The following is a 22,639-nucleotide window of genomic DNA, read 5'->3' as shown; positions in this document are numbered from 1 at the left end:
ATCGACGTAGACCAGAGGATCTGAAATCATGGAAGTCCTTATTTGATTTTAAACGCGAAAAGGTAAGAAACTGGTTCATTGATTTTCTTGAACTATTTTAAGTTATTCAAATTTGAACTGTTGACTTGCACGAACAAGCAAAAACTGAAAAAGGCCCGACTTTTTGGAGTCTTCATGACACCATTGTCAAGGTATTGAAACTAAGGAATACAGGTGTAAAATTAAATTTACATAAAGAGTGTTAGGCAAAATTAAACAAATACTTCTGCATGAATTGACTTGCTTTACACGTACAGAGTTAGTTTTAATTCCCTGGTGAATAGCATCTTGTGCACTAAGCAATAGAACTTAATTATTTCTGCACTTTTTACGAACACTTAAAATACCTCAGTAGGTCTTTCGGGACTTCGCCCTGCTTGTCGTGGTGGTGTTTTTATCTAGAAAATGACTTCTGTTATGTCTGTCTGTTTAAAGCTTTGTGCGTGTAATCCACATAACTCACATCACAGTTGAGGTGACATTAAAAATGATACTAGACATGTTGTTGGTTGACAATGTTGTTGATTTGAGAAACCAGTTTAGAAGGGAATTGCCTTTTCTCAAAAATACCACATGGGTTGAAATTATAATAACAATTAATGTGGAAAATTGCACGAATATAGGAGCCAAAGTCTTTGTTTTTCTTTATGCAAATTGCTGTACTAATTTTGATTATTTCAACCCGTGTGGTATTTTTGAGAAAATGACGTCATTTTCTCCAATTCTCAACCAAGACTTAAAATAAGGAAAATTAATGGTGACTGTAAATTCTCGGAAATAAAGGTCCAAAAAACATGAGTTCTAATGTCCGTAATAGATCAGAATTTTCCAAGATATCTAGGTAAGACCTATTGTGTACAAAAATGAAAAAAATTGGGTATCGAGAGTTTGATCATAGTGGCACTTTAACTAGTACTTCCTGCCAGAAAGTTTAAGGAGGGGTGGGGGGGGGGGGAGGTTTCAGGGCTTGGCACATACAGTGTACGCAAGCTACAACATTTAACATTCAATTTCATTGTTTATAAAACAATCGGAAGTGTGCCAATGACTCTTGTGGGAAATTTGCCTTTGAACATTTTATGGTCAGTCGCAAAAACCTGATGATATAGGTAAGATCTCCCATGAAAAATCCTTTCATATGTTCCAACTCCATACATGAAGTACATTTTTGCTTTTGTATTAACAAGATGTATTTCAGAAATCACAGCCTACAATTTTGTGAAAGCGTAATGATGGCTATACGAAGGCTAGCAGAATGACTGGTGTCTAAATTTTATGGAAGATATAAACGGATTTAGACAGAAAAAGGGCAAATTTAGAATTGAACATCAAATTTGTTATTCTTCATAGCTATTTATTCCAGATGGATGAGTTATGTACTCGTATCTAATTTGTTTATAAACAATGGAACTGGGTGGGGCCAAATCACAGCTTACGTGTACGTTGAACCGTGATACTTTCCCTGTAAGATTGAAAATGAGTTGTTTAATTTATGCTTTGTTTATTACAAAGAACACAATGTTTTTTTTCTAATGCTTATGACACCCTTGTTGTTTCAAGGCACAAACTGCAGAATGTAAATAAAACAGTAAATCCTAATGCAAGTAGCGGTGACAAAAGTGCATGTAGTTTGAGTAAAAAATTAAGATTTCTCTGGGCACGGCAGAGTGGGCAACATAAAGAGCAAATTGCTGCAGGTGACTGCCCAACTGAAATAAAAAATGCATGGTATGCAACTCCAGCCAAGACAGTCCAAACATAAACATGTCGACCCCATGAAGGCAAAAGTATATGTTGCTGGTCATTCTGTTAGGACGATTCAGCAATACATCCAGGCTGCAGCTTTAACAAGAGTCAGTAATGTTCAGGTGTGTAGCAAGCATAATTTCTGCCAAGTCTTTTTTTTTAAATTTCTGCATACGTTTAAGAGCCACGTGATATTTTCACTAGTCTTGTGTGGCTATAAATGGTATGTTCACCATTTTTGTGTTCATAATATCAATTAATTGAACAGAAAATAGTCAAAAACGGAAACTGTGTAATTTTTTTAGTTATAAGCCAGAAAATATCAAACTTAGGGGATTTTTAAGCCCTATTAGCATTGCCATGGCATTTGATTGTTATGTCAGATTTCTTATCTTATACAATGATAAGATAATGTTTTACATGTATATTGAAGTTCTTCCTTAGCATTAGGACGCTAGCTGTGGAAAAATGTCGGACAAAGGATGGTCAGAATTATTGAGCTACCTTAAGTGTATAACATATCATATCTTATATCCTGTGTTTATTGTACCCTCAAATATCTGTGGTGAATAAGGCTACCTGTGCATGGAAATGTAACTGAATATTAAAACCTGTACCTGTATGTTTTTGTGTAGGTGTTTGTCTAAAGTATGACATTTATGTCTGTCACAACACCTGCTATATACTTTCATTTTCAAACCAGGTTGCTGCTTCAAGGAAAATCAGGGAGAGCAACAAGAATGGCAGATGGTGGATCAAGGCAGATGCTTTTGAAAATGTGAAGAGGACAAGGAGAGCCGGTCTATAAGACATGAATGGGCTGGGGAGTCTGACCTGGAAAATGATAAACTAGAAGCTTTGTATCAAGAATACATTGAACAACAGAAGATGTTTGCTCAGTGGCCTAGGAATACAGTAACTGCAACAAAACTAGAGTCAGATCTAAAATTGGTAGTTTCTGGTCTTGATATCAATCTGAGGATGCTTGAGGATGATTGAGGATGGAGACAAGCAGGTAAATGAAAAACATGTAACCAAAGAGGCAATCAAATGCAACAGAATAGACCCTCTCTTAACATGAAGAAGGAATTGAAGTCTTCTACCACAAGCTTGCGCAGTCAAATTTCAGCAAATATAAGATGTAGCAGTATGACTGATAATCTACTAAACAGCTACTTCAGTATGTCCATTCACTGCACTCCAAGAAGAGGGAGGCACCCTCACACCTTATGGTGTTCATGATAACAGCCAAGAAGCAAGATTTCCAGTGAGATTCCTCCACTACCACAGTGTGACTGACAGCAGATCACAAGAGCTACGTGATGAGCTTAGAAACACCATGGTCAACCTTGGAATGGCAGTGGTTAGTAAGTTGCTAATGTCCTGTAATGTCAAGGGTGCAATGTAGATGTAGATACCCCAGCAATGTACTATATACAATCTTACTATGTCGTGGCTTGAGTTAAATACCCGAGACACCAAATTATATCACATGTGTAGGCACAACTTAGACCTTCTAGTGTAAAAGTTCTTGGGAAAGAGAATTCATTCAATTCATGAAAAGATTCTTGGCACAATCCTCAATTTCTGACCAAACTACCTGTCCCCTTTTAAGACTTACTGTCTCTTCTCCCTCACATCATGTCTCCTGTTCTTCAAAATTACAAACACTTCCTTTTTATTTTGTAGGGTTTCTAATGGATGGAGAATTCTATGCAGTTCCAGCAGACCTATCTCCATTATTCAATTAATATCTATTATGCATTATTATGTGTTATATTTAGAATACAAGAACAATAAAAATATTTTAATGGCATCCAATTTGCATTTATAAGTGCTGTTTTGTCTTCCATGTCTCTTGGTAGTTTGTGGATAAGTCTTGCTGCTCTGAGGTGGATTAGTTCTAGATCTTTCATCAAATAGTCTGGGCAAGAGCCCCACACAGCCATACCATATAAGACGCTTGGGATGACTGTTTTGTAATAAATTGTTTCTAGTGTGGCTTTTGGTAAAAAGCTTATGCGTCTTAACATTTTAACTTTAGAGCTGTATGAGGTAGAGACAGATTTTACATGATAGGCCCAGGAGAGTCTTACATCAATGGCTATACCAAGACATACAGAAAAAGATCTGTATCCAATGGTTTTGTGTCCCCAGGCTAAATCCTTCAGAGGGCCAATAAAGGGTTTTGTATCCAAGAGTAATGCATCACATTTCCCTTCATGAATAATTAATCTATTCTTTTGGCACCAGGTTTGTAGCTGATCTAATATCACCTGGAGGACTATAGCAACCTCATCAGTAGTATTACCAATGGTATAAATGGTAGTGTCGTCAGCATACATGCAAACTTCGCCACTTCTAATGCTGTAAGGAAGATCATTTACATAAGTAATAAAGAGCCAAGGTCCCAACAGGGAACCCTGAGGGATCCCAATTTTTACAGGTTTAGATTCCGAAAATGCACCATCTATTTGTGTCAATTGGCTTCTATTTGCTAAATAATCCATCAGCCATATCCACATATCATCTGACACTCCCAGGGCCTTAACTTTCTCACCCAGAATGACATGATCTACAGATCATGACCTAAGACTATAAGAAGAACGCTTCTTCTTATAGTCTTAGGAAATCGTTAAATGTTGTTGTATCCAGGCCAAGAACTGAACAGGGCCGTCGTTCATTTAAACACAGAGCTGTAATTGCCTGGAACTCTTTACCTGACTCTGTCAAACAGCTTGAAAACCCTCTTTCTTTTAAAAGGAAGATAAAAGCGATTAAGACCTATGTCAGAGACATCAGTTTCCAAAAGGAATGCTCTGTAAATTATAATAAGAACCCTGAATTTAGGTATTTTTAAATTATTTGATTACTCTTTTTATCATTATTGTATATACTATTTTAGCTTTATGACAATTGTATTGTAAATTTCTGTTTCTCTTATTTAGACTTAGTAGTAGTAGGTCCACATCAGCTGTACAGTTGCTTATTTTAAATGTACTTATCAAATAAATGTATGTATGTATGTATGTATGTGAGTATGTATGTGAGTATGTATGTGAGTATGTATGTGAGTATGTATGTGAGTATGTATGTATGTATGTGTGTGAGTATGTATGTGAGTATGTATGTGAGTATGTATGTATTTATGTATGTGAGTATTATGGATTCAAATGCAGAGCCAGACATCTCAATGCCACAGCTATCCAAGAAATTCATATTCCAGCAGCAAGGTTTACTAAATGTTCCCTGGAAAGAATGCTGTAATACAACTAAGGAAAATATGTCATGCCACAATGATTATCTTGATGTATTAATTTATTTTTATGCATTTTTTTAATGGTTATTACCAATTTTCAAATTCTTGGTTCTTTATATACTAAGAATATGTGTAAAGGACTCATTACATGTAATTAAAAACTCTACAAGGTGGAATGTGGAGAGTGTTAATTAAATACTAAATAGATTTGCTTTACTTTAGTTCAGGTTATGTTTCTTTTCTTGGATAAAGAGCATTTCATAAATTAAGCCTTCAAATTTGCCACAACATTTCTTAAGGATGATAAATTGTTCCTGAAGATCTTTGTTCATCTGATCTGAGTGTGTCACGTAGGTGTTTCCAATATCTGAATGCTTGTGTTCATCATTGCGTTGATCAATGTGTCCGCGAGTATAGCCAACATAGTTCACATCTAGCTTTGGAATTTCTTTACTCCTTTTGTGTTCCCCCAATATTTGCAATTGCTAGGCAGAGTTTTCACTGCAGTTTTTGTTCTTTTCATGCACTTCAGTTTTGTCATTAAATTATGTGAAGTGCATTTTACTTTAGTTTCAAGTTATGCAGCAAGATCATTAATGAGGGTGACCAAACAAATAATAGGTAATAATACATCACTACAGTTGCACTCAAACATTCGGTTCTGTTCAATTGACAAAATGAGCTCCATTATTATGTTCGATTAGCCAACTCAACCAAATGATGGGATTCAATTGCCCAACTTTCAAACAGATACCCTGGGCATATTCAAGCAGTTGCAAAACATGCAAATTAAGAGTGAGCAAAAAGAATTAGTTCATGCTAATAATAATAATAATAATAATAACATATAATAATTAATAATAATAATAATAACTTTATTTAAGTGTCAAATGTATTGAGCACTGTTGTACTAATTGAGGACACTGTAAATAAATAACCAAATATTGCAAATAGAAATAAACTATTAAGAATCCCAACTGGTGGGAGGCTGACCAATGGGCTATTTACACAATGCCCTCTTGGTACTGCCAAGAACAAAATGCTTACCGTGCATTTATCTAATGAGTCTGTTGTTCAAGTGCTCACTCCTAAGTGTATCCATAACTTGACAGACCTACACTTAAAAGAATGACCCAATTCTCAGTTACACTAAAAAGGATCAAGAGTAGACTAGAATAAAAATAACTTAACCTTGTGATCAGAAAATGAATCAAATCTCATGCATAATGCATGCTTAAAACTCTCTCTAACAACAACAACAACAACAACACTTTAGACCGTTGCCGTCTTTGCCAATGAAAGGGTAGGAAATCCTGATTGAAAGTCCCTCACAATAATTAACCATTTTTGAATTTTATTAAATTCGTCTTGCTTAACTAAAGACCAAGTGAAAAAAATTTCTTGTTGGAATGGCAATTTGCACAGGTTATTGTACCAAAGCGCGGGTGTGAGTCTGTTGAGGTATGGATGTAGGCCCGCACTGTAGACCTCACTGGCTAGGTTATACATCAGAGTGAGTTTTCTTTGGGCTACTCTTAGTGAGATTGGTTTGACATTCCTGGAGATACTATGATTTACTGAGCTGGAGTTGTTTCTAGGTAGACCCTAGTTCAACTCTTTAGTCATGCTTGTAAATAGCCAACTGGCCTGCCTCCTGCCGGTTGGAATTTTTAACCATGTTATGTTCATTTGGATTATTTGTTTCATCATTTAGTTTCATTGGCCCTTACAAGCCCCATTGGGGGAGTGGTCAATTAAGATTTTTATTTTTATTTTTACTTTTTTATTTTTTTTTATTGACTTTTGAATCTTCCTTATTATTGTTCACACATTTACTAATGCGCATTGTCTGGGAGGATGTGTGTTTTTGCATTTTACATGAAATTCAATTTGGCCACAGCCAAAATGGCAAATGGTCACCGAACACTGCTTTAGGTTAATTAAGGTGTTTTTGTAAATGAGTGTGGTGATTTTGAATGAAGGTAAATTTGTTATGAAAACTGCACATTCTCCTTGTTTCATGAGCCAGTTGTTTCTCTTAGCGGATGCGACAATGGCCTTTGTGGAATAGAACAAAATGTCTTCTCATACACCAGTGAGGGCCCCTTTCTCAATACTTAAAGGATACTGAGCTGATTATCTGAAGTCCTAGGAAAACCATTTTCAGGGTATTGTTCCTTTTGGGGGCATTCACAAAATAAGTGCACAATTTATTCAAATTTTATTTGGGGTGTGAAATAACACCCCTTAAATATGACTGGTTATGGCTTAGAAAACATTGTCTGAGATGGCTAATTATTAAATTTCCCATTTGTTTGTAGAGAGAAGTAATCAACAAGAAAGGAGACCACATGAATCTTATGAACAAAATGTAAGTGGTAAATTAGAATTGACTGTAAAACAGTGAATCCAGTTATACTGACACCAAAAGTCGTGCCAGTGTCCAGGTTATCTGGGTTTTGCATTAAACCCGACATAAACATCACATTCACGTCAGGTCATTCCTAACGAGTACAACTGAGCAGTAATATAAAACAATTTTAATGTCTGGACTGTCTCAAACATAGCAATGCAATCATTTAAGGTGGCTTACTACAGTTTTGATGGATTACAACAGCCTGTTTACTTAAGTCTTTTACAAGTCCAAGTGAAACTTGAACGTTCATGCAAAGTAAAATAAAAATCTGTAGCACAGATTTTTCGCAAACTAAGAAAATGTGAAATCAAAAATAGCTGAAATCTGTCTTGCAGATTTTTATTTTACTTTGCATGAATGTTACGTCAGAGCCAATTTCTTATTCCTGAAATTTTGAGGTGGGTCTTACAGGTAGATTTTGAGAAAAATGTGATTCAACCTACTAGTGCCCAGTCTCTCCTTAGGTACTCATTTCATTCATTTTAGCCATTTGTTGACGTTCAATTGTTCAAGTTTCACATAGAATGGTAAAAGACTTAAGTAAACAGTAAATAGAGAAAGGAAAAACATCTTGGAACATAGAAGTTGGGCTGTTTTAATTCATCAAAACTGCAGTACACGATTTTAAAGTATAAGAATGAAATAATATTTGTGCCAAGTTTTGTTTACATTGGATTTTTTTTTTACGTCCTCACTGTTTTCGTAAAGAAGCGTGAAATTCTGAACATTTTAAGCTGCGAAAACCGCCATTATATGCATATTTTGACCTTTCTTAACTCTTGGCTGTAAAAGAAATGGTTGGAACTTTAAACTATTTTCCCTTGAATAAGTTCATCCAAGGGTACGTTTTAAAAGAAAAATCAATTTTTCGTGACTGTCTTCCGATTCTCGACACTCTCAGAAAATCAATCCAGGAGGCCTTCTCTATAAAAACCACCCACTCAATTTTGCATCCAAAATATAATTTTTCCTGAAATTCTGGCAACTGAAAGACCTTACTGAGATAAGAACAGAAACAGGTCTGGTTTGATTCGAAATGATTTTCCAGCTGTGTTAGGAGCCATTAAATATTTCCCCTCGTCAGGTAAGCATGTAAGATGGAAGTTAAGTAAACTGAGTATTGTTTTTCTATCTGTTTATACATCATTTGTCTATCTGTCTTCTTGCCAGGCATATTTGTCTCTTCATACTTATGTGCTCAGTTAATCTCAAACTACTTATTAATCATTTTTTGTTCAATTGATCAGTCACATTTCACACATCAAGCACATCAATTTAACAATTAGATTATGAACTAGAAATTTCAATCACGCATAGAAATCAAGAACAAATTAATTTTGTGAGTTGCTTTTTTCAATTCATTTTGCACAAAATATCAGATTTTTCGTAAGTAAAAATATCTTAACTTCATGTTTGGAAGACCACTCTCTGGGACTGTTGCTTTGGCATGGCTGAGTGGCTTGTGCATGCCAATGACTCCAAGAGCTATGCTGGCGGGGGTGTTCATACCCCTGGTATGGTCTACCAAACTGAAAAGGTCAACGAGTAGGGTCCAGACTAAAAATAGTCCCATGTCTGAGTTTGAGGCTAACAACCTCATCCTGGAAAAATTACTAGTTATGAAAACAACAACAAAGACAACTAACAACCTGCATGCAGGCCTTCCAAGGTCTTCGAACCATGTGACTGCCAGTGGTGAAAGCCAGAAGGGAACTGCTGGCATGAAGTTGGAGTAAAAGCCAAGACCAGTCTTGGATTTTGAAATGTATGTACTGTGTATGAAACTCGAAAGTTTGCCCAGAACATAGCAGAAATGAGAAGGTGCAAGTTTTATGTGTTAGGTGTACGCAAAAGTATGTGGACAGGAACAGAGACTCAAGTCTGTGTTCAGGCGAGACCGTATTATATTCTTGGTAAGACGATGGTCAACATCATGAGGGCGTGGAGACTATCCTGAAAAAAGGAGCAAATAGATCACTCCCGGAATGGAAGCCTATTATAATAAATTAGAATAGTAGCTTCATAAAGGTTAGGCTAAAGGGAAGGTGTAAGAATCTAACCCTGGTTCAGTGTTATGCTCCAACTAATGACAGTGAAGATGATCTGAAAGACAACTTCTATCTTAGACTCCAGGCAGAGATTGAACAGGTCCCATCGCAAGATCTTATCATCATCATGGGGGACCTGAATGCCAAAGTTGGTGCTGATAACTCAGGCAGTGACAGGGTGATGGGACGTCATGGATGTGGTATCATCAACGAAAATGGAGAAAGGCTTGTGGAGTTTTGCACATCAAATGATCTGGTGACAGGGAGCACCCTTTTCCACACCAAAAGATCCATAGACCAGGAGGAAGAGATAAAAATCAAGTCAATCACTTGCTGATTAATGGAAATGGTGGAGCTTCCTTCAGTAGTCCAAAACTAACCAGAATTGTTCATTTTTTGATAAAAGCATGAAAATTCCAGGATTATTAACCTCTATAAGGTAAACATTTTCTGATATGGAGCCATGCCAAATTTACACCCAGAACCACGTTATGCGCATGTCAAAAAATAACGTATTAGGCCCCTACCTGGGAATGAGGTTGAGTTAAAATGCTTATTTCTAAGCCATCTCTGAAGGTGCACAACAGATTCCAGGCTCTTGTAGAAATAAATGAAAGGGAGAACAATGAGGAAGAAGTGAATAAGATCTGGGGGAACATTGTAACTGCACACAGCGAAAGCAGTAAGGCGTGTTTAGGATACAGGCAACAGAAGCCAAAGGAGTGAATGTCACATGACTCATAGACTGCAAAACAGTCGTTTTTGGACATTTTCGGAAGGCGCGAAGTGCCGTAACCACGATCCTTGCGTGTGAAGCGCACGAGCCTCACACATGTTTTTTAGCGTCTCCCCATTCTCCCTCTCTCCAAGAGATGTACCTGGTGGTAAACATGTACAAAGAGTTGAAGTGTCGAGCAATAGCTGATAAACGGAAGTACATGGAAAATCTGACATCCCTGACACAGGAAGCAGCCACACGATTGAACAAGGAACACTAGTGAACAGTGTAACATTACAGTGTTCTGGTGCTCAAAGACTCTCAAGATATGGACTATGAGGATGTGCTAAAGCGAGCTGTGTTTTGTTCAAAGCAACAGCACGAGAAAGAGCTGAAGTTCTTTTGTAAGAACTGTGAAAGGGCAATGTGCCAATCTCATGTTTTGATGTATCATCCTGGTCACACTTTCACATAGAAGACGAAGCTGAATGACAAAAGATTGTCAGTGATTGAAACACAGAGGTGTATTTCACAAGCAAAGATGAATCCTGTTAGTTACCTTAATGAGGACTATGTGAAGCTGATGCAACAATTATGCAAAGAGGTGAAAAGAGACGTTCAGAGGACTGGTGACAATTCAAGAGTAATTGCCACTAAAAACCTAAGAAATTGTTGCCACTGTCGAAAAATCGATTTCTCTCATACTTTGCCAGTTTGAAGGCCTAGGCAAGTAACTGAAGGAAAAAAGGTCAGATTTCACTTCGTGATAATACAAAATTTTACACTTTTCCGATTTTGTTTTTATTCTCAATACCACAAGGGAAACAATGCTTACTTACAACACTAGCTCTATTTACATTGTATTGCTCTAATTATTTACACTATTTGAATTACAATATTTAAACGACTTACACTAACAAATAAAGTGACGACAAGGGGCAAAGGAAAAAAGAAGAAAAATAGATAGTTCTCATTACAGCTTGAGGTTGTACTATAGAAACAAAAAGACAGACCAAAGGCATGTGATACATTATAGGGAAAGTGAGTTATGCATCTGACAAGAGATTGGAAGTAGACTAATGGGTAGGATATGGGTAGGAGATAGATACTGATAGGTATAGAAAATATAATCTAAAATGTTAATAAAATCCTCATATATCTTGGAAGAGGTGTCCATTTCTTTGTGTCTCCACTTTTTGTTTCTATTTCATATTGTGATTTTACTGTGCATATGAAATGCGTAAGATTTGGATGATCATCTTTTGTTTTAGCGAGCCTTGTGTGATATCATGCTGAGAGAAAGCAGTAATGGATGAGAAGCACAAATTGAGAGATATCTGGTCTCAGACCCAAAGCAGTAATATATGTTAAAGCATAATCTCTAGGAGGTAAATTTAAGTTTTTCAGCTATTCAGTGAGTTTATTCCAAAAGTGAGATGTTTGGCAGCATGACCAAAAAAAAAGAAGTATTGACTCAGAGGTGTGACAAAAACTGCAATTTTCATCGCCCTGTAGACCTATTTTAAAAGAAGTTATTGGTTGGTACACGTCTATGTAAGAATTTAAACTGAAACTCTAACAGCTTAGTGCTCTTTGTGCATTTTTTAGCTAAAAGATAGGCAGCAGTCCAATTTATGCTGTCATTTATTGGTAGGTCACAATCCTCTAGCCACTTCTTTTGACTTGACTCTGGGGTTAAACTCTTGTTACCAATCAGTTTTTTATATATTTAATGAAAAATAAAAAAACTTTTAAGATTTTTGCTACACAGACGTTTACATCGCTGTGAAACGTTCTCAACTCTCAATGTATAGATTGATTCTTTCTTTCTAATCAAGATATAGTAATTACTGTAATTTGTTGTGTTTTCTGAGAGAACTGAGCCCCGATTAAGTGGACACACTGTTCAAATTAATACAAGATTAAAAAAATTGCAAATTCAGTGAGGAAAAAAGCTGACCGGTAGTGCTTCAAATCGTCTGATATTCTAGCCAAAGACAGTTCAATCAATTGATTTTAGGTTAACAGTTTCATTTTTGTGGGATCTGCTGGCAATTTTGCATGAACACCGATCAAAATTCGAGAAAATTGTAATTCAGTCCCACTTAAACTTGTAATTTAATGCAACACGCCAAAATAAGTATGGGCAGAAAGTAAGTATGTTTGGAAGACAAATTCAGTTAAATGTTCACAAGTGACATGAGAAACGCAAAATATTAGATAGTCTTTCGCCTGCGCGTTTATTTACTGAGAATGGATCACCAACACGCATCAATTTAAACTAAATTTGTCAGATTAGAAAGATTAATCTAAAACAATTCAGTTAGCAGATTACAAAGAGCCACGAAGAGCAGTTCTGATTTTACTGGCTTAATTAAATGTTGATGTATAATTAATACTTTATTGAGCTAGCTTGCTCGATTTGCGGTGAGAATATTTGTCTGTTTTTTTACAAGTTTATGGTTTTTGCCTGCCAATCGCTCCATAAACCTGCCAAAAAAATCCAATTTCTCCAATGTGGACCTCACACTAGTTTAACGATATATGTGTGGAAAACTGTTGGTAATAATTTTACTTTAAACATCCCTAGAGATGGCGGGCAGGAAGAAGGGCCATCGTCGCTACAAAAAATCAGCGGAAGGCTGATAACATTTTTAACCGGTACGTAAAACAAATTTTGTGTCTTGAAACTCAGTATTCTTGTCAATATTCTAGTGATTTATTCTCTTGCAGAAGACTATCGAAGACAACTAACAGATGTCTTGGAAAACGTCACTTTGAAAAAGGTATTGCAACTTTTACGTTTCATTTTCTCACAGTGTGTTAACGAGTGGAGCTCACTAAATCCTGTAATCTGATTTGTCTACATATTTACCAGTTGGTTAGGCACTTAGTAAATTTCTGAAAATATCCGCAAAATTTCCAACAAAGTTTTCAAGTCTTGGCAATCTTCAGATGATATTGAGAAATCTTTGCAATTCTTCAGGAAGGTTTGGGACATCGTCGGAAGTGTCGAGGGAAAGGTTGTTGTTATTCATTGTGGTAGATGCAATAATGAAGTGTATTATTGTTTGTCTCACGATGTAGTCACTTGAGATGTAGATCACGACGTTTTGACTGCTTACTGCTAGTGTTCTTCAGGCGATAAGGTCGACTGATTGCACGGTATCATTTATATCACAAAGGTCGGCTGTGATTGGTGCATTTCGATCCTCCTATTGGGTCAAGGAAGCTATTCACATAAGACTTCACCCTAATAACATCAACAGGGATAGTCGAATTGAAATTCCTGAAGCATGGATGCCCACGATCAAAAAACACAACAGCAGGAGAATGGTGCAACAGTGGACCACTGAGGGAACAGCTACTCGCCGGAACAATGGAACAATAGGAGGATCGAAATGTACCAATCACAGCCGAGCTTTGTGATATAAATGATACTGTGCAATCAGTCGACCTTATCGCCTGAAGAAGAATAACAGTAAGCAGTCGAAACGTCGCGATCTACATCTCAAGTGACTACATCGTGAGACAAACGATAATACACTTTATTATTGTCAAAGTGTTTGAAATAATCGGGTGATATTGATATGCCTTGGGAAGGGTTTGGTTGATCTTGCAAAATGTTTGGAAAACATCTAATTATTTTCAGCTATCTTGGAAAGGTTTCAGGTGAGATTTGACCACTTTTGAAATACCTGGAAGACCACCGATAGTCTTCGCTGTAATTTGCCCCTGCGTTATGTACACTGCTCTTAGCCAGTCGAAATAAGTGATTTTTTTCAAATGTATCATTAGTTTCGGTAGAAGGCAGAATTTTATAATCTTGCTTACATTGTGATTCTGCCTAGGTTGATCTTGTGAAGGTTGACCCACACAAGTTTAAAGTTTGTTTCTCAAACTCACTGTCTGCAGTCAGAATCACTTCCGGTGACATCAAGATGTGCTTTCTAGTACGGCTTTCCTGCTTTAGTGTGAGGAGAGAAAATAATATCATTTAGTACATTTTACATAGTTACTTTCGCGGACAAAAAACACAGAAATCCAATGTAGACATATTTGTTTTAGTTCATTTTGCATTTCTGAGTTACAGGTTACTGTTCAGTTTAATAACCGTGACAAACACCTGCTATTTTGTTGTAGGTCATAACTGTAATAAGCGTTAAACTACCTGCGATAGTCTTTTGTTAAACTGCATTGTTTTGAAAGTTATTAATGTTGTTACGTCCTGATGTTACGTACATGAATTTTAAAAGTTAGCAATATTAAATAAAACAAAAACAAAGACAAAAAAAATAGTTTCTGGCATAAGAAAGTATGAAACGTAGCTCGCACAGTGACAGAAGTATTAACGGTTTTTAGTACCTAAATTTTTACAATAAGGTGGCCCAAGTAGATTGGAAATTATTGTAAGTTTTCTTTTCAAGAAAAACGTGGGTAATTTTTGGTACCAGCGGTACAAGATTATGCATTAATTTGGAATTAAGTTTTGGTTAAATGTTTGGTACCACCAATTAGTGAAACGACCCCAGAACATTGTAGTTTCCGTGCAGCTGTAAAACATGTAAATTTTGGGGTTTTTTTCACTGTTACACAGAGGACAAGTGTCATTTATACCTATACCTGCTCGGAACATGCTGACTTGATTAGGAAGGATGTTATGAATTACTTTGTATTGGAACGTGATTAGCTTTGTATCCCTAGTTTTTGTAAAAGGAAGTAAATACACATTTTGAATATCTTCTTTCGTGAACCCGTGTTTAAAAATGTTCTTTTCGCAAATATGAGAGGTAACCATCTTAGGAAAGTGGAATAGGAGGCGCGGGTAGTCAGCGGTTTGGTAGAACATATGGTCGTTTCTATGATGTCATTGTTGTTGGAGGGAGAGTTCTTTAAAGATGACTTCCATTCCTTTGGAATGGCAGATATAAGCCCATACTATAGGATTAAGGGGATCTTTAGCTTGAATTTTTGTTTTAATTCGGCTAGGGAGGAATTGGTGGTTCTCCTTAATTATGTTGCAGATGCTGATGATACCTTTGTTGAATGAAGAGCTATAAAGAATAGATTTTCTGTTGATTACTAAATTACGGTTGTTCCAGATAATTTTATCTGGTACATTGTCGATATCTAGCATTGTTGTGGAGTTAAATTTCTGCCAGTATCCTAGCAAGGTATGGTGAGAAAATTAGGAGATTGTCAAGGGAATTAAAGCGTCTTAATATCATACTGACACTTAATTAGGAAAGTTTGGCCGCCATTTTGTTTTACAATTAACTCTGGAATTATTTTCCATGATGCACTGGAGTGTGATTTCAACCGCTCGGTCCGAGTGACTTTGAGCGCTTTGTCCCTAATCTCAAAGTCTAGCATTTTAAGTCCGCCATGTTGTTTTTGGTCTAGTAATGGTACTTCTTTTGACTTTTGCTGATTTACCTTTCCATATAAAATTGAATGATATCCTGTTTATTTCTTTCACAAAATGCTTGGGCATAGTAAAAACAGACGCACTGTAACTGAGCTTAGACAAACCTGAAGTCTTAACAATGTTTATCCTTGCCAGTAGAGTGAGTTTTCTCTGTTTCCAGCCATTGAGAGTTTTTTTCTGGAATTTTAATCTTTCCCTCAAATTTTAGTTTGTCTGCATGTTCAGTGCTACAGGAGAAATATATGCCAATAGCGCAGATGGATTCTTTCGGCCATTTGAAGTTAAAGGGTTTACATGTTCTGTCTCTCCAGCATCCAAGCCACATTGCTTGTGTCTTAGAATTGTTGATTTCTAGCCCAGACATTGACCTGAACTTGTCTCGTAGTCTTAATAGTTGCTCCACTGACTTTTCGTCCCTAAGGAAGACCATGGTGTCGTCGGCATATTGCATAATTTTGATTTTTTTGTTTCAACATTAATTCCTTTAATTGGGTGACCTTTTTTGAGAGCTCTTGTAAAAAGTTTAATGCTAATTATAAAAAGCAAGCCAGACAGAGGACAGCCTTGCCCAACACCGCATTGTAAACGAAGGAAAAAGGATGTGTGGCCATTGTTTATTACACAACTAGAAGCTTCATTGTGTAAAACATCATTCCATTTTAAGAGGTTTGGTCCAAAGTTAAAAGCCTTCAAGGCAGCTTTTAAGTACTCCCATTCTATTGAGTCAAAAGCCTTTCAAAAATCAAGAAAGATTGCATTTCCGGCGATATTTGTGTGTTTTGTATTAAACAAGACGTCCTGAATGAGTCTCACATTCTCATAGATATAGTGGCCTTTTAGGTATCCAGTTTGATCGGGGTTTATAAGTTTCAGCAATAACTTATCCAGTCTTTTAGCAATTATGTTTGTGAGGATCTTGTAATCAATGTTTAGTAGTGAAATTGGTCTCAGGTTTTCCAATAATGAAGTGTCCTTATCTTTTTTAGAAATTAGTGATGTTATTCCTTGTCTCTGACTAATAGACAGGGTTCCTAAATGAACAGCATGGTTGAAACTAGCAATCATTTCGGTGCACACAGCTCTGGCCAGAAGAATTTATAAAACACAGAGGTGAAGCCGACATTACCAGATGTTTTATTGTTTCAGAATTTTTTCGGTGCATTCAAACATTCGTTCGTGAAAATGAGGTATTCACCTGTTAATTTGTCCTCCTGCGAAAGCAGTGTTACATCGTTTGGATTAAGGAAAGGAGATTGTGAGAATTTATCCGTATCGAGGTTCTTTGACGTGTAAAGCGATACATAAAACCTTTTTTCTTCTTGTAAAGTCTCAAACTGGTCGTAGGTGTACATGTTGTCTTTAAGTTTCAACTTTGTCACCCACTTTTAGCAGAAGTTTCTTGTTCTAAATTAAGAAAATACTTTGTATCGTGTTTGCTGTGTTCAAACCACCTCACTTTACTTCTGAGGATTGCGCCTTTAGTTTTGTATTGCAGTATGCTTTTGAGGTGTAAATTCGTTAAGAACTCTTTTATCTTCTGGGTTTCTTTCTGCTTTTAGACGCAACTCATTGGCGTTGTTTTGAAGGTCAATTTGTTCTTCTCGTGCCTTCGCAATTAATTTTGAATACATAACTGAGAAGCCTCTTATTTCCATTTTGAGCAGGTCCCATTGTAGACCTTGGTTTTCGACATCTTTGTGTTTATCTTTATACCTCTCCAAGTTATTTTCATTACTTTTTAATAACTTTACGTAATCGTTTAGAATTGTCCTTTCAGCTTAAATAGTCATGCCTTGTAAAGTATTCTGCGGTTGTTCTTGGATTAACCCCTTAAGTGCCTGGCCATTGTGTACGCTGTGTGCCACATCAGTTTCACTGAAAATTGGTGTCTAGTAAAAACCTTCTTGTGCCATAAGCTTTTTCACTTAAACTAGGAACATGTACACATTTTCTGAAATGTCATAAAAGTGTCTCTTCAACGTGGTTAATTTCACTAAGGTTGACATAATTTGATATCAATATGACATCATAGCAATGGGAACGAAGTCTGTCGAAAAATCCAGGTGCCGATAAAACTTGTTTCCGGTGTGCCAGGAGTTTGACTAAATCTCTAAACAATTTGATGTACGCAGTACATAATATAGAGGGACAAAAATCATGACGTATTGGGTACATCATATAGGCACTCAATGGGTTAAAATGCTATTGTTCAAAATGGATTTTATTAGAATTAACTGAAAGTTTTGCATTTGATTTTGGGCTTATCACGTTTTACGAACACCCTGCCCATGCTGGAATTGAGGTTTTAATCAGTATTATATTGTTTTGTGGTTGGAATTACAGGCGGTTCTAAAATCTGCTGGTAGGCAAGTCTAAGCTCTGGGGATGTTAGACGGATACAGGATAAGGAAATCCTCGTGATTAATCATGGCTATGTCATGTGAGAGTAGAATAAAGTCCCTGGTGTCCTTGAATAAAGCAATTTTTGCCAAGACACTCGGCAGCTACACACCCCGTTGCTGTTCAGTGAAGTCTTAATCTGTTTGGGAGTTTTGCGGAGAAAACGGCCTTGTCACCCTAGTCCCCCATAGCCAAAGTAGCTGTAGCAGTAGCTTGTCATAGTGTATCTTAGTACATGCACAAGAGATTATCAGAGCAAGCTTTCAACCAATTACTCGTCAGGTGAACGTTGTAATTGTTGAGGTTCACTTTGCTGAGATGACTGGAGATCTCTAGTAAGCAAACGAGCATTGCTACACTCTATGTAAGTGTGGTTGGAGCATTTTGACAAAATTAAAGCTTCTCATTGTAAACAGAGACAGCTCAATTGGTGTTTTCTGTCATTGTTTTGCATCTGTTGTATTATTTCTGCTTTTGTAACAAATTTTATGGAAGGATTCGCTAACTCGAGAATTTGTATATTTTTGCCATGTGATTACCATTTTGTTGGAATCTAGCAAAACTTGTTATTCCTGTACTGTTTTAATTAAGGCTACTCAGTACTGCTAACATTGGTCTCCATGCAGCTATGTTTACTGCAGACAAATAGCTTGATTTTACTTGATGCCATTTCATTTGTCTGAGTCATAGGAGACGTTTACTTAATTGTGCTCAAGTTTGTGGTCAAATTTGTCAAAATTTTCGAAGTAAAAATTTGAAACTCAGCTTACCGTGCATCCATACTCTGATGAAGCATCAAAACTTTGTTATAAATGTTGTTGTACAGAATGTATTTGTAATGGCAGTCTAAGCAGCTTTAACTCAATTTTTAGTTCTAACTTGGCTGACACAGAAAAACCTTGTATCTGGCGCTTTATTAAGTACCACATCATTAACCCATTGACACCCGTGCCGCTCATAACCGGCCATTATGAGCCTTGGCCTTTGTTCCTCTTCTGACATCATCACCTTTGACCAAAATGGGCATCATCGATGCTCAACTTCTGCAAGGGGAAAAGATCTTTCTAGTGATACCCAGATCAGAGTGAATGGCTCAATGGAGCCTGAAATATGCATGAAAATGCTCAAAAAGTTGAGTGAAAAACTCAGTGCCAAATTTCCTGCAACTACATGTGGCTACTCCATGGTAAAAATTGCCCGTCTCAGTGAGGCTTTCTCGAACTTTTTTGAGCTGGAAACAAGCCCAGTAGAAGGTCCATCACTGCAGCTAAAAGGAAAGAAAAGGAGAGAAAGGAAAGGTGAAAAACAAAATTAAAAAAACCGAAAAGCCTAAAGACGTAGGTCACTTTCTCGTCCAAAATTTTGATTTCTGTGCATGCCCGAGCAAAAATGTCATAAAATGCTATGCTAGTGGAAAGAAAGGCATGCTGTCACGTTGCCTTTTTGAGTAGATTGGAGCTAATTTGGCCCATATCCAGCCAGGTTAGCCTTAACTTTGACTGGCCACACCAGCATCTCACAATGGTAAGAAGTACTCAATATTCCAATCCCACATCTTAATTTTTGACTCAATAGAACAATTTACCATACTGAACAAATGGAATTCAAAACATACATTGCCTGTGGCGTAAATAAGAAACACACCAGCTGCCAAGCCATAATTGGTAGCCATGTCAGTGCCTCATCCAAAACAAGAACTTTCTAGCCATTAATATTGTCCTATTTTCGAAACTTGTTTTGCAAAAAACCTGTTGCTTTTAAAGTTCTGTCACTTTCAGTCTATTACTCTATGCTCTATAAATGCTAATATCAAGGAATATAAATATATCGAACTGATTGCATGTCAGTAGTAATTTGGTCTACTAAATCAGCTTTTTGCTGCAGTTTAAGGTGGCCGAACACAGTTTTCAAGAGCCTATGCCTAATTCACCATTTCTTTTAAGCTATTTATGCTTTGGCGCCCATTTTTTGCAAGAGTCAAGGTTAATCACAAAAAAGTTTATTCGCGCATTTTGGCTTAGGTGTGTGCTGTTGCCATGGCAACGGGGCTGGTTAAAAACAAGGCTTAAAAAATGGTTTTTGTTTATTTAAAAAAAATCCAGTCGTTAGATTTTTTTCATCATTTGCCCACTACGAATTGACATTAAATCCCTTCTGTCAACACTGGTCTAATAAAATTTTGACATAGGTGATTTTCGTAATCGTCGTAAATAGTTTTCACTGCATGTTCTGTATTATTAAAAATTCCCTATGTCAAAATTCAGATTTTTTGCTATAGATCATTCACGTGGTTTCTGAACTATTTTTTTGCCAAATTTCTTGAAATTCTAACGACTGGATCGTCAGAAATTGGCAAGTTTCTGCAAAAGCAATCGGTCTCAATTTTTCGAGCAACTGTGCATGTGCTGCATTTAACTGGGTTCTTTCGGTAACAAAGAAAAAGCCGAGAATTGCTGGGTTCTTTGCATCGTTACCTTTTCTAACATATCTTTGTAATAAAAGACTAAAGTCATCAATACCGCACTGCGTTCAATAATAGAGAGAAAAATAGCACAGATAGTGCGGGTGTTGGGTAAATAAAATGAGCGCTCAATTGATGGCATGTTTGTTTTTGCAATCCCTGTGCGTGCACTCAATTTTTCATCTGTAAAGTCCCAATGTTTCAGCTAAAACTTCAGCCTTCATCAGGGGAAAGTGACAAGGAATTTGTAAAAAGGCACGTTCTACGCAAATCAGCAAATCAGCACAGTATAAGAACGTGCCTTTTTACAAATTCCTCGTCACTTTCCCCTGATGAAGGCTAAAGTTTTAGCTGAAACGTTGGGACTTTTACAGATAAAAAATTTTTGCTAACATTTTTTACATTTGTTTTAAACCAGAGTAACGTTTTTCAATCATGATAATATAATGGTTTTACTGTACTTAGTTGCAATTTCCAATTTGTTTGCCAGATAGATACCTTCATGCTGATAGCAGCGGCCAAGACTGAAAATAGCCATCATTTCAAAGAAATGATGGCAGCGTTTTCCAAACGGCAAATTGAAGTTTGTCATGCTTTAGTGAATAAAATTTGCTGGAGATTAGTGGATGGTAAACTGGGACAAACATTTCAGGAAATCCTGGAAGAAAAAGGTAGGTTCTAGAAACATTTGTTTTTGATTTCTACATTACACATCGCTGTCAGAAAAGGCTAGTGGGTTGATGTGGAGGAGACGAGGCAGAAGTTTTTTTAAAAGTTGTTTGATGTTTGCCCACAAAACTTTAATTTTATGCATACAGTCATACAATTTACATGGTATGATGTTCGTTGCAAATCAACCAGTGTAAACTTTCCTGCTGAGAGGTCCAAGAGGTACAGTACCATAATTCATTTCTTGCTATTCTGTGCCAGTGGCATGGACAAAAACAACTTTTTCTGTTGAACAGGCAGAGAATGTCTTTCAGGAGGAGCTTTACCTTGGGGAAGGTACTGACAGCAGCTCTTCCATTAAATGATTTTCTAAGATCTTCCAGCCTGAAATTTAGGGAACAAACTTTAGTTTCCCATCGTGAAATCCTTTCCTTCGGCTGTTTTTCCCTCATAGGTGAACAGGAGAAAAAAACTGGAAAAAAAGACACTTTTTCTCCTGTGGAAGATACATTGTCCATGCCAAATTTAGAAAGCAAAATCAGCGTCCACAACAAGTCCACCCGTGAGAATAATCCATGATCGCAAGATAGATCATGTAATTGTATAATAATAGTAGTGGTAATAATAGTACTTTATTAACACCTCTAACCTTGCAATGGGCTAGCATCCCATCCAGGGGGGAGTAGAAATACTCTAGTTGCTTCATGCTATGGAAACTGGGATAACCTCTGGCCTGGTGGGCCACTTGGCTCGTATACAGACTTTACCTTTTACCTTTAACATTAACACCTCTGGCAGTTGAAAACTGAATAAACAGTGCAATTTACAAAATTGGATACTAATAATTAAGTCTATTACAATAATAAGTACTGGTATTACAATAATAACTAGAATCACAAAAACTTCAAAGGCAAAATCCACATGCCCATTAGGTGTTGAATGCCTAAATTGTGATCTACCAAGCCACAGTTGAAAGCATCAATGGAAAGGAGACTCACTGTGAATCAATTCACAACATTCTGCAAGCAAAGGACCTCATTTAGAGATAATAAATAAAACGTAACCGTGTTGAGCAAACACATCTGGGGCCCGTTTCTCGAAAGCCCTGGAAACTTTTCGGGCCCATAAAGCCATTTTTAGTCCATCTGTATCTAAAAACGGAGAAGTGTATACGCCTGAAACTTCTTGTATGAAGGGAACTTCTCTTCATATTAAGAATATGCAAATAAAATACCTTTGTAATCGTGAGGCTCGAGATTTTGCTATGACTTTACGAGCCCAAAAAGTTTCCGGGGCTTTTGAGAAACCGGTCCCTGGTCCCTAAAGGACACCAAATTGGAATTTGTAGTGACGCTGGTAGAAATCCTAGCCAGGATCCTAAGTAGGCAGCTTAGCCAGCAGTTTCTCGTTGTTTTCTTCTGGGCTGATAATCTCTTGTAAAAAGGTTGATTCAAA

At 36.8% G+C, this 22,639-nt stretch overlaps 1 protein-coding gene, 1 long non-coding RNA gene and 1 pseudogene across 9 annotated transcripts in view; 2 read left to right on the top strand and 1 right to left on the bottom strand.

The window, feature by feature from the left end:
• LOC110043793 (uncharacterized) overlaps positions 1–22,639 on the top strand; it is a 198,503-nt gene that overhangs the window by 112,870 nt on the left and 62,994 nt on the right. For 5 of the 8 annotated variants that reach the window (XM_089272057.1, XM_089272055.1, XM_089272054.1 and 2 more), the window contains exons 2-5: positions 7,366–7,415; positions 12,817–12,887; positions 12,960–13,012; positions 21,006–21,186. In XM_089272057.1, coding sequence (XP_089128183.1) covers positions 7,396–7,415; positions 12,817–12,887; positions 12,960–13,012; positions 21,006–21,186 — 325 coding nt within the window. In that variant the 5' untranslated portion in view covers positions 7,366–7,395. Of the gene's footprint in view, positions 1–7,365; positions 7,416–8,246; positions 12,888–12,959; positions 13,013–21,005; positions 21,187–22,639 lie in introns of those variants that run through there. The other 3 variants (XM_089272058.1, XM_089272059.1, XM_089272060.1) reach the window with 3 other exon arrangements.
• On the top strand, positions 1,009–3,599 carry LOC149104207 (uncharacterized). The gene is made up of 2 exons (XR_016201690.1): positions 1,009–1,907; positions 2,489–3,599. It is a non-coding gene; the product is annotated as an uncharacterized LOC149104207 (long non-coding RNA).
• On the bottom strand, positions 14,574–15,732 carry LOC149104206 (uncharacterized; annotated as a pseudogene).

This window comes from Orbicella faveolata, unplaced genomic scaffold (genome assembly GCF_042242905.1).
Source record: "Orbicella faveolata isolate gen_17 unplaced genomic scaffold, um_ofav_v1 contig_34, whole genome shotgun sequence".
Classification (NCBI taxonomy): Eukaryota; Metazoa; Cnidaria; class Anthozoa; order Scleractinia; family Merulinidae; genus Orbicella; species Orbicella faveolata.
This window is presented reverse-complemented; position numbering and strand designations above follow the sequence as displayed.